Source organism: Cyanistes caeruleus, unplaced genomic scaffold, assembly GCF_971803275.1.
Source record: "Cyanistes caeruleus unplaced genomic scaffold, bCyaCae1.hap1.1 HAP1_SCAFFOLD_89, whole genome shotgun sequence".
NCBI lineage: Eukaryota > Metazoa > Chordata > Aves > Passeriformes > Paridae > Cyanistes > Cyanistes caeruleus.
The window spans coordinates 1132220-1144675 of NW_028255894.1; the positions used below are offsets into that span (position 1 = coordinate 1132220).

Sequence of the window (12456 nt, forward strand, 5' to 3'; positions counted from 1 at the left end):
GTAAATAATTTGTCTTATCCCTTCTGTTACCAGAATTATTTCTGATTGTGTTAATTCGTCATCTCATTGCTGTTCTCAATAAATTGTTCTTATCCCAGCCTGGGATCTTTGCCTTTTGTGCTTTCCATGGGAGGTGGGAGGGAAGAAAGCGGCAGCAAGGTTTTAGCAGGAGCAGGAAATTGGGGAATGCCATTCCTGAAGCCCAGCCCATGGAAACCGAGCATCCCAGCTGGTGCCAGGCCTGGTTGCCATGGCAGCAGCCTTGGGAGCGGGTCCCTGGCTGGGGGCTGCGGGAACCTCTTCCCTCTGGTGCCCAGGGCCAGGAGTGGAGGGAGCGGCTGGAGCTGAGGCGGGCAGGTTTAGGCTGGATGTGAGGAAAAGGTTTTTCCCGCGAGGCTGCTGGGGCACTGAACAGGCTCCCCAGGGAAGGCTCCCAGCTCCAGGGCTGGCTGAGCTCCAGCAGCGTTTGGCCAGCGCTGCCAGGCCCAGGCTGGGATTGTTGGGGTGTCCTGTGCAGGGCCAGCAGTTGGACTGGAGGATCCCCATGGCTCCCTCCCAACTCAGCCAATTCTGTGGCTCTGGGATCCCATGAGCCTGGGGATGGGACTGCAAATGGTTGCCATGGCAATGGGCTCTGGCTCCAGGCCTGAGCTGGTGTCCATGGCAACCACCCCTGGCATGGGGTCTCCATGGAGCTGCCAAGGGACGGACCATAGCAACAGGGGCTGTGATGGTTGTCATGGAAACAGACCATAACAATGGGTCAGATGTTGCCATGGGAACAGACCACAACAGGGAGACAGCTCTGGCCAGGAGCAGCTCCTGAGCACAGCCCAGCAGGGCTGGGGCCCTGCCAGGGCAGCTCAGGGACACAGAGAGCAGGCCCAGACAGAGCTGCCAGGGGCTCAGCACTGGCAGGAGCTGTGGGATGTGCCAGAGGGGGCTGTGTCACAGCAGCACCTCTGTGGCTGTGTCCTGGAGCCCCAGAGCAGCTGTGATGTCAGAAAGGGGCTGTGTGACAGCTCCGAGTGGGTTGTGTGAGGTCACAGATGGGGCTGTGACATCCCAGAGTTTGTTGTGTGAGGTCACTGAGCAGCTACGGTATCACAGAGGGGACTGTGTGACATCAGAAAGCAGGGGGTGACACTGCAGTGTAGCTGCATGACATCACAGCATGGTCTGGGTGATATCACTTAGTGGGTTGTGACATCACAGAGAGGACTGTGACACTAGAGGTTAGATAAAGAATATCACAGAGAGGGTTGTGACAACACTGAGCAGACTGTGACACCACATGGTTGTGATATGAAATCCAGGAGTGGGCAGTGACATCACAGAAGAGCCATGTGACATCTCAGGACAGGTTGTATGGCATCACAGTGCTGACTGTGACATCACAGAGTGAGCTGTGACATCAAATGTGGCTGTGTGATATCACAGGAGGCTATGTGACATCACAAGGTGGTTTTGTGGCATATAGGAAGAGACATGACATCACAGAATGGTGGTGTGACATCCCAGAGCAGGTTGTGTGACACCACTGAGTGGGCTGTGACATCCCTGGTGGCTGTGTGACATCTCGAGGTCACTGGGGAGGTCACTCTGCCCCGACCTCCTTCACAGTTCCCCCCAGAGAAGTCCAACGCTGCCCTTGCAGCAGCCTGTCTGCACAGAAACACTTCCATGGCTCTCTGCATTTCCCTTCCCTCACTCTTGCCTCACTCACACACCTCCCAACAACCCACTTGGTGCTTTCAGCTGCAAGGAGTTCAAAGCTTGTCTGTCCTTCAGCAGCTGCTCTAATTCTGCCTTCAGCCAACTCTGGGGCTGTGTTCATTGTAGAACTCCCTGTGTGTCTGAAACATTCCTTGTGTGGTTCTGCTTTGGGGAAGGGGAACCTCCTTGGTGGCACCTTGGCCTTGGCACACACTTGAGGAGGGTGTCTGTTTTCCATGGGGAAACTCAGCAGTTTTAGATTGCTAAAATCAAAGAAGGAAAACCCCTCTTTGCCTGAGTGCAGCCAGTTCTGTGAGCAAAGCAGGTCCCAGGAGAGAGAGGAGAGACAGGATGGGGCTGGGGAATTTGGAGCAAGGTTGTCCCCACTGGGTCAGACCTCAAGGCACAGCTTCTCTGACCTGGCCAGACCTCCTTAGGAGAGACCCTGGATCAATATCCATCACTGAATGCTGCAATCACCTCTGCTCTAAAGAGAACAGGAATAAAAGACACCTTTAAAATAGGAATACCTATTTCCTAGAAGCTCTTTGAACTATTTCTCCAGAACTATTGTAGGAAACTTTCCTAAGAACTGCACCAGACCAGAGGGAAATCAAGGCACAGCCATGGTTTGTTAGGATTTGCTTGATCCTAATGAGTCCCGTGGTGCATTTGGAGCTGAGCCCTTGAATGTCAGGGCCTGAGAGGAGATTGCACAAACCTTTCCAGAAGTCAAGGTCAAGGAAAGACCCAAAGTGTCTCCAGGCATTAATGGGTGCCACTGAGGTCCATCCCCAACACAGGCTCCTCATGGACTCCTTGGAGGACAGAACTGGAGGCCAGGATTGCACAAAAACCTCCCAGAGACTCAGTGTGGGAAGGAAAATCCAAAGTAGCTGAAAAAGCCCTGAGTATCTCAAAGTATTGATGAGCCCCACTGAGTGTCAATGCAAAGCTCCCAAGGGACTCGTTAAAGCAGATAATTGGGGCCTTGATTGCACAAACTTCTCAGAGACTCAGGGTGGGAAGGAAAAAGGAAAGTACCTTAAGAACCTGAAGTACCTTGAAGCATTAATGAGCCCCACTGAGTGTTGTTACTGACAAAGGCTCTCAAGGGACTAATTACAGCAGATAATTGGAGGCCAGGATTGCACAAAGCTCTCAGAGACTCCAAGGCAAAAGCCAAAGTCCTTTGAAAAAGCTGCAGTCCCTGGGAGCATGAAGGAGCCCCCAGGGCCATTCCTGAGCAAGGCTCCCCAGGGACTCCTTCCAGCAGATCCCTGAGGCCACTGGCATGTGGGCTAGGGGGGATGCTGAGGGCAGGCCAAGGGGGTGACAGTGGCCAGCCTTGCTGGGGCTGTGCCAGGAGGCCCCAGGGCCTCAGGACAAGGTGTCTCCTCACAGCCCTTGCTGGCACAGCTTTGGCTGCTGTGGCCCAGGGCACCAAGCCTTGGCTTCTCTTTGTCCCCAGCTGTCATCAGTGCCTCCAGTTCTCTGCTCTGCCTGGGGCCTGGGGACACTTTCCCAGTCACGTCCCTCAGTGGGACCCATTAAAAGTGAAAGAAACTTTGGAGTTGGATTCTGACTTGGAGTTCTTGAGAGCTTTCTTCCCCTCCCTGTCAGGGACTGATGTTCAGGGCCTCAGCACAAAGCCCCAAGAGGCTCATTAAAGTCCTGCTGCTGTGTCTGTGCTGCTGAGCTGGGCCGGGCTCCTGGCCCAGAGGCAGCTCCTGGAAACCAAGAAGAGCTTCAAAAGCACATTTCTCTTGCTGAGCAGCTCTTCTGCCAGCCCAGCAGGGCTGGGGCACTGCCTGCAGCCACCCTGGGCACAGCCCAGAGGCACAGAGAGCTTCAATCAGTCAGGGCTGGGAAGGGGCTGAGAAGTGCCTGGGGCAGAATCCCTGCCAGCCCTTGGCACAGGAAGCCTCTGGCTGCAGGACAATGCAGCTGCAGCTCCTGGAGGCATCTCCTAAAGCTGGAACATGCCAGTGCCTACAGACTCTGTGAGTACAGCTCTGAGTATTTCTGGTGGAGGGGAGGTGAATGCTCCTGAAGCTCTGATATGCTGAGGGTTCCTGATCAGTCATGGAATATTTGAAAGATAAGGATTTTGATAAAAATGAGGACATTTTCTAAGACTTTGTATTCAGTTTCCTACTATTGCAGAATGGCAGGGAGGGGGGATAAAGATTAAAGGTATTATGAATTTTGACAATGCCTGAGATAGCTGAACTGTTACTTTTAGTGATCAGTAGGTTTACATGAGATTCCTAATGTGCTTTCAGCCACTCTGCCCATGGACTGCACCATGTAAATTATACAAGGAGCACAGCAAGTCAGGGGCTGCATAAAAGGGAAGTTTGTGCTTTTTTAATTTAGTGCTTTGGGTTGCCTGGATGGGAAATTGCACATTGATATTCAGCTCTCATTTCATTTCTCTATTCAACCTCTGATGACAGGTTGCGATAAAGTAAAAAAAGTAAATTCTCAAATCTTAACCAGGCAGTGACAGAAATCAGCACAGGGTCCCTTCCAGGCAGCATCAGTGTCGCTTTTCCAGCCTCCTCAGGGTTGCTCTGCCATTGCCATCAGAGCCTGCAGAGCCAGAGCTGCCCCTGGGCACTGCCCTGAGCTGGGAGGGCTCTGCAGGGCAGAGCTGAGCCCCCAGGGCTGGGCTGGGTTTAGGCAGTGCTGGCAGGGTCCAGCCCTGGGCACAGGGCAGCAGCTGCTGGCAGGGACAGCTCCAGGCAGCAGAGCCCTGGGCAGGCAGTGGGGGGAAAGTGGCACCAAGCTGTGCTGGGATGTTTAAAGTCTTCTCCCAACCTAACTATTCCATGATTACTCTTTTACAGATCCCCATGCCAAGACATAGCAAATGTCTGATTGGAAATACCTGAGGGTGACTGTCCTGCACTGGTGCTGCCTGGCAGGGGCTGGGCAGGGCTGGGCAAGGAAAGGCTTTTCCTCAGGGCCTGGCTCTCTCTCCTTGCCTTGCCCAGGTGCTCCTGGCATTGCTGACAGCTCTCTGGGAATGGCAGCTCCAGCTGCAGGGCAGGCCCAGCCCTTGGGCTCCTCCTGTGCAGGCTGGACACAGCAATGGGATGTCCCAGCTCCCTCTGCCCCAGGAGCTCTGGGCAGGGCAGGCTGGGAGGCTGGGAATGACCCGACTCTCCTCCAGCAGTGCCATGGACAGGACCCTTGGTGTGTCCTTGGGATGCCACCCAAGCTGTCAGCTGTCTCCAGGGGACACTGGGGACAGGAGTGTCCTTGGCCAGGAGTGGGGCTGAGACTCTGAATAAGGCTGAACCAGTTTGCTCTGCTGTGGGTCCCTCTGCTCTCAGCTGTGTCAGGCTGATTTCCAGGGAAACACAGTGCCTGCCCTCGATCTCAGGGCATCTGGGGACAGATGGAGTGACAGAGCAGCTCCCCTGACCCTTCACTGAGTTACAGCCAATGCTCCTGCATTGCACATTTCTCTCTGATCTCTCTGGGCACAGCAGGAAACCCTCTCAAACTGCCTTTGGCTGTCACCATTCCTGACCCCTGGGACAGGAGATGCTGCCAGGCTCCTCTGCCTCAGGAGCAGTTTGGGATGATGCAGTCCAACCCCAGGACTGGCCCCTGACCCTGTTCCCATGACCCCACTGCTGCAGAGCAGAGCTGACTCCTCACTGTCCATGGGCAGAGCCCCTGCTCATCACAGCAACAAGGCCAGATCCCAGCAGAGCTCCAGGCACGGGGCTGAAGGCTCTGAGAAAAGGAAAATTGGGTGGCACAGAGCAGCAGGAGGAGGGCTGGGAGAAGGGACATGGACATTGCTCAGCAAAGTCTCCCTTGACTTGTCACTTTCTCCTCCTTCAACAGGATTCCATGGCCAGAGTGAAGAAATGTCCAACAGCAGCTCCATCAGCCACTTCCTCCTGCTGGCATTGGCAGACACGCGGCAGCTGCAGCTCCTGCACTTCTGCCTCTTCCTGGGCATCTCCCTGGCTGCCCTCCTGGGCAACGGCCTCATCATCAGCGCCGTAGCCTGCAGCCACCACCTGCACAGCCCCATGTTCTTCTTCCTGCTCAACCTAGCCCTCAGCGACCTGGGCTCCATCTGCACCACTGTGCCCAAAGCCATGCACAATTCCCTCTGGGACACCAGACACATCTCCTATGCAGGATGTGCTGTCCAACTATTTTTTTCTGTGTTCTTCATTTCAGCAGAGTATTTCCTCCTGACCATCATGTGCTACGACCGCTACGTGTCCATCTGCAAACCCCTGCACTACGGGACCCTCCTGGGCAGCAGAGCTTGTGCCCACATGGCAGCAGCTGCCTGGGCCAGTGCCTTTCTCTATTCACTGCTGCACACAGCCAATACATTTTCCCTGCCCCTGTGCCATGGCAATGCCCTGGGGCAGTTCTTCTGTGAAATCCCACAGATCCTCAAGCTTTCCTGCTCCAAATCCTACCTCAGGGAACTTGGGCTTCTTGCTGTTAGTATCTCTTTAGTACTTCACTGTTTTGTGTTCATTGTTTTCTCCTATGTGCAGATCTTCAGGGCTGTGCTGAGGATCCCCTCTGAGCAGGGACAAAGGCACAAAGCCTTTTCCACCTGCCTCCCTCACCTGGCTGTGGTCTCCCTGTTCATCAGCACTGCAGCATTTGCCTACCTGAAGCCCCTCTCCCTCTCTTCCCCATCCCTGGATCTGGCAGTGTCAGTTCTGTACTCGGTGGTGCCTCCAGCCCTGAACCCCCTCATCTACAGCCTGAGGAACCAGGAGCTCAAGACTGCAGTGTGGACACTGATGACTGGACAATTTAAAAAACATTAAAATGCTGTCCAATTTCTGCAAATCACTTGTAATAAAAGTCATCTTTGATAATTCTTAGTGGATTCATTTTGGAGGTTCTTCTTCTTTGTTTTACTTTTTAAATCTTGTCCTCCAAAAAATGTCATTTTTTGTGCCATTTCTCATTTTGTTTCTCTCCACCTTCCCTGTGGCTAAAGACTATGTCAATGAGGCGCTGCACTCTTGGTGGTTTTAAAGGAATTAAAAGATCTCGCAGCAAAGTTTTCTCCAGAGATTCCCCTTTTGTTCCCTGCTCTGGAGCTGCAGCAGCAGTGTCTGTGTGCAGAGCTGGGGGCAGATCAGTGCTGGCACAGCAGCTGTGCCCAGGAGCAGCAGCACTTGGTGTTGCCAGTGCTGCTCCCGTGCCACTGCCCCGCTGCCCTCCTGGCCCTGGTGTTGCTGCAGGGCCTGAGTGCTCTCGGGGCCGGGCACAGCCCTGGGGGTGGCAGTGCCGGGGCTGCAGCAGGGACAGGCCATGGGCACTGCTGGGGCAGCGCTGACGCCTCAGGGCAGGGCCTGGGGGCTCCAGGCTCCTTGCCCAGGCTCTCTCAAGAACACGGCCAGGCCAAAGCTCAGCACAGAAAACCCCCGTGAGCAGCCCCAGGCTGGCCGTGGGCAGGCTGGGGGCAAACAGCATGGCTGGGGCTCTGCAAGGTCCCTGGGGGAGACGGGAAGGAGCAGCAGAGCAGGGGCTGATCCATCCCCACTGCGCTGGACACCCCAGGGCAGCGTCCCAGAGCGTCCTCATGGAGCTGCCAACAACATCCCCCCTGTGCAGCCCAGGCCTCTCCCCCAGCTCAGAGAGGTGCCGCATCCTTGCAGGCACAGACACGGCAGCACTGGCTCAGGAGCCCCTGTTTGCACTGCCCAGAGCAGGCGTCAGCACCCCCATGGTGCTCCTGTGGGGAGATGAACCTGAGGGAGCACAAATGCCATCAGCCCCTGGGGCCAGGAAGGGCTGGGGGACAGGAGGGAAACCACTCAGGTTTGTCATGGCCTCTGAAGTCACACAGAAAGTTTGTTCCCATGAGCTGTGAGTTTCCTGTGCCACTGCAGACATTGTTGCTCAGAGCCAGGGCTGCCTGGCAGCCACCCCCAAATGGCCCTGAGCATTTCCTATGCATCACCTTTGCTTTCTTTACTCCTCCTGATCCAGATTTCTTCCTATTCCTTTTGATTAATAACCCCAGCTCCTTCAGCCACTCCTGAAAGGACTTGTGCTCCAGACCCCTCACCAGCCTTGTTGCCCTTCTCTGGACACACTCAAGCCCCTCCATGCTGCCCAACCAGTGCCAAGCACAGGGGAAGAATCCGTGCCCTGGTCCTCCTTGCCACACCGTTCCTGATCCAGGCCAGGAGCCATTAGCCTCCTTGGCCACCTGGGCACACTGCTGGCTCATGCCCAGCCTGCTGTCCATCAGTGCCCCAGCTCCCTTTCTGCCTGGCTGCTGTCCAGCCACTCTGTCCCCAGCCTGGAGCACTGCAGGGGTTGTTGGGGCCAAAGTGCAGGACCTGGAACTTGGACTTGTTAAACCTCACCTTGTTGGGTTTGGGCCCTGGATCCAGCCTGTCCAGGTCCCTGTGCAGAGCCCTCCTACCCTGCAGCACATCAACACTCCCAGCCAACCTGGTGCCACCACGGTTCCATGGGGCCCTAGAGTGTCACAATGGTCTCCAGGATTCCATGAGGCCTCCCAGCAATCCAATTTTGGATCATACTGGGAGTGACTGGACTCATGCTGGGAGTATCTGAGAATGACTGGGAACACACCATGCACATCATCCCCCATACTGGGGGTGACTGGGAGCAACTGGGAGCATGCTGGAAGCCAATGGCATCATACTGGGACTGACTGGGTTGATCTAGCCAGAGGCAACTGGGACCATCCTGGGAGTGCTGCCATGTGACAAGGATCATACTGGAGCTTACTGGGCTCATGTTGGTGTTGAAAGGGAACAACTGGGATCTCTGAACACCAAAGGTTCCTTTCCTGCTCACTGAAGAAGGAGCTGTGCAGTGTCCATGTGTGAGGTGACCTTCACCTGAACCAGATGCTGTTAGGAGAAAAAGCTGCCTCTGCTGGAAAATCCCACACAACAAGTCAATGCCAAGAGAGCATTTTGCTTTCACAACTTCCCTCCTGGAGCCACAGTCCTTTTGGATCACACAGCAAGCAAGAGAACAGCACAAAATACAAGGCTGTGTCCAGTTTTTGGCTGGATCAGCAAACAGAGGGAGGAATGCCAGGGTTCACTGCCACAGACTCTCCTCTTGGGGAACAGAACCCCCCCCGGCTCCATTCCAAATGCTGTGCACACCCTGCTGGCCAAAAACAACCCCTTTCTAAGAAGTTGTTGGCAAGAGCTTTCCCAAATAAATGGCATCTTAATGGCAATTTTCATTCAAAATCACCTCAGTTCCAAAGGAAGAACGGAAAGCCCACAGCAATCCCAAAGGCACATATGGTGCACCTGGGGAAATCCTCGACTTAGGGGCCCAGTGGGTTAAAAAATACCCATCAGAAGCCACAGAGTGCAGAGTGCAAACTGCAGCAACCACTTGCTGGATCATTTTGGCTGTGCTGCACACACCTGCAGACTGTCTGTCCCCCTGCCAGGACAGAAGGACACCCGTCAGGGGCTGGGCTGGCTGCTGAGAATGCCTCGGGCAGGAGGATCCTCAGGCAATGAGCAGGTGCCCAGAGCCGCTCTGACACTGAGGCCTCTGTGCCCCACAGCAACGGGAACACCACAAGGACACGGCAACGTTCCTGTGACATCACAGCAGCAGCTCCCCCAAAAACCGCCTGGAAGGTTCTCCTGGGTCACCAAGGAGCACAAAGGATCCTCCGAGGGCACAACCTATTGCTCAAGGGGTGCAAGAGGAACTCAGAAAATGCAGCAAATGAGGACACCCCACAGCCCAGCCTGAACACTGAGAAGGAACAAAGATGTGAGCAAACTAATGGAAACACAACTTTTGGTCACTGATGCTTCTGACTAAAACCAGCAAGGTTTGATCCATCTGGGATCTTTGTTCTAGTTCTAGAAACAAGCAAGGTTCTCTACTGTCAATGTACAGAAAGCAGGAACTTGGGGGAAAGAAGGCTGAGAGTGCCAAAGCCTTGTGTGACTCCTTGGACATCCTGTGGCTGAGGGTGTCCAAGGCAATGGAGTCACAAGCGGGGTCCCTGCCCTCCCCACTGACAGCTGCCATCTCTCCTTCAGCCCCACACGTGTCTCCAACAACCTCCTGTCAAGGGCCTCCATCCACACATTCCATCAGCAGCCACAGATCCTCATCCACGAGGTCACCCAGCATCCCTGAGGCCACAGCAGGGAGTGCTCCTGGCATCTGGTAGAGCACTGTGGCTTTCCTGGGATCCTTCTGGTGCCTGTGGCTGAGAGGAGTGGGGTGGATGGAAGCAGGACGGGTCACAGATCAGCAGCCCCACTGCAAGCAGTGCTTTCTCCTGCTGTGTGGGGACCGTGGGGTGACTGATATTAGGACTCCTCTGGCTTTGGTCCTGCAGAGCACACAGTGGCTCAGACACTGGGCTGAGGGAAGGGGTGCCATGGAAACCCAGCACAGGCATTTCTCTTTGGAGAGGGGGTTCTGCAGGGAGAAGGGAGAAGAAGAGACTTTCCTGTCTGCTGAGATTCCCCCTCCTCCTTCAGCAGCCATTCCACAATCCATCAGTACCAGAGTTCATAGGATCACTTCCATGCCAGGGAGCACAAGGCACTCAAAACTGAACCCTGCCAGAGCCCAGCCCTGCCTGCCCATTTGGAGGGTGTGGGGGAATGGAATTTCAGCAGGAGCTGACCCACAATGATACTTTGCCACTGGTGGGTTTCTCACAGCCTTAGAAGGAGTTTGAGATCTCTGTCCCCAACACCTGCTCACCCTTCAAGTGCACACACGAGCCTGGGGGCAATTCAGGTTCCCTGGAGTGGTGGCTGCTTCCCTTGGAAACAGGAGCTGTTGTCTTTTCCAGTGTGCTTAACTCCCTTCTACCTATTAGAAAGTGGGTGAGTAAAGGAAATGACCCTGGAGGAAGGGGTCCAGAAACTGGGAAAAATGAAACATATCTAATTACAAATGACATCTCTTTCATTTATTTCTTTAGTACTAATCTATTACGACAAACAAAAACTTGTTTCTGAGGTGATTGTTGGGATTCGGGGCTTTATTTCTTGTTCTTGTTGTTATTATTATTTATTAGTATTACTTTTCACTGTCAAGACTTTTAAATCTTAGACATGAATAAAAATGGCTGGATGTCTCTCACTGGGAAAATTCCCTTGCTTTTCCCACTGGGATTAAACTGTACAGTCATTTCCAAGTTGCCAGTGGATTCTAAAGATGGAAAATCCTTTTAATGGTGGGTTTAGTGTGGTTTGGAGCTGGGGAAGGGTCTCATCCCTTCCCAGAGGTGCCCCAAGCCCGCTCTGCTGCCACATCTGCACTTGTGGCCCCTCACGGCTGCTCTGCCCTGGGGACATGGTGGGACCCCTCCTGCTAGGGCTGAGGCTCCTCATGGCCCCTCACAGCCCCTCATGGCCCCACAGAACCTCTCATGGCCCCATAGAACCTCTCATGGCCCCATAGAACATATCTTGGCCCCTCACAGCCCCTCATGGCCCCTCACTACCCCTCATGGCCCCACAGAACCTCTCATGGCCTCATAGAACCTCTCACAGCCCCTCATGTCCCTTCATGGCCCCTCATTTCCCCTCACAGCCCCTCATGGCCCCATAGAACCTCTCATGGCCCCATAGAACCTCTCATTTCCCCTCACGGCCCCTCACAGCCCCAGGGGCTCCTCCCAGAGGAGAAGGGGTCGGGCCCTGCTCACTCTCCTTTTATTTCGGTCCCTTCACAGCGCCGAGTAAAGAAAGGCTGAATGGAGCCTTTCCCCAGCGTTTCCCTCGGGGTTCATTGCGGGCTGAAGCTCTGTGCTGGCGCTGGCCCCAGCACCAACATCCCTGCAGCCCCCAAGGCCTTTGCTGTCCCCCCGTGTCCATTCCCTGTCCCCGAGTCCCGCCCGGCTCTGGCAGCAGCAGCAGCCGCAGCGCAGCGGGCGCAGGCCCGGCCCGGCCGGGGCTCCCGGCCACGAGCAGCAGCAGCGCCGGCCCTTCCCACCTGCTCCTGCCTCGGCTCCCCAGGGCTTTTGCCAGGGCAATGCTGGACTACAGCAACAATCCCCCACAAACAGCCCTGATTCCTCAGGGCCCGCCTCTGCTGCCCTCAGCCAGCCCTCAGAGGAAGAAAGGATCGGGTTCCAGCGCTGTTTTCAGCCCTGTTTTACTCACCCTGAGGTGACAGCAGGAGGCTGTTGGTGCCTTGGCCTTGGCAATTGTAGATCCCAGCTGCTCTTGCCCCTCTTCTGCTTGCCACTTGAATTTTAGCAGTACAGCTGCCATTGCCTCTTTCAATCAGTGCTACCCACTGTGCTTTTGTCACAGGGAACTCAGGATTTTTGTTTCAGGCATCATGATCAGTACAGATCAAAATGCTCCCAAGTCCCTGAGCACTAAGTCGAGGGGAATTAAAGCCACACAGGTCACATTTGCAGTGCTCAAACACAGCCCTGTTGCTGCTGCTGCTGCTGCTGAAATAGAATCAACTGACAGAGGCCATCACAGAAATTGCCTCTGCAGTGGCAAATAAAATGAAAAAATCCTCCAGGAGAAAGAAAAACCAGAACTTCCCAACTCGCTTCATTGTTTCTTCTGAGCAGCAGCAGAAAAAGGAACAGGGCACCTTTCAGGCAGCTCCACAAGCTCAGGGTTCCCATTTCCTGGGGAATCTGAGATGCAATTGGTCTTGTTAAAAGGATAAAAGCAAAGGGAATGAATTGGGAATTATTAGGAAAAAATGACCCTTCTTACACAC

At 54.6% G+C, this 12456-nt stretch overlaps 2 protein-coding genes across 2 annotated transcripts in view; one reads left to right on the forward strand and one right to left on the reverse strand.

The window, feature by feature from the left end:
• Nucleotides 1–12456, reverse strand: part of LOC147646634 (uncharacterized) — a 272424-nt gene that overhangs the window by 239136 nt on the left and 20832 nt on the right. The window lies entirely within an intron of this gene.
• On the forward strand, nucleotides 2862–6590 carry LOC147646644 (olfactory receptor 14J1-like). The gene is made up of 2 exons (XM_086873208.1): nucleotides 2862–3719; nucleotides 5581–6590. The coding sequence occupies exon 2, from the start codon at nucleotides 5604–5606 to the stop codon at nucleotides 6537–6539; it is 936 nt and encodes a 311-aa protein (XP_086729334.1). The 5' UTR covers nucleotides 2862–3719; nucleotides 5581–5603; the 3' UTR covers nucleotides 6540–6590.

Excerpts from the sequence above, each read along its gene's own strand:
- LOC147646644 (XM_086873208.1), top strand. The coding sequence starts at position 5,604 with ATGTCCAACAGCAGCTCCATCAGCCACTTCCTCCTGCTGGCATTGGCA.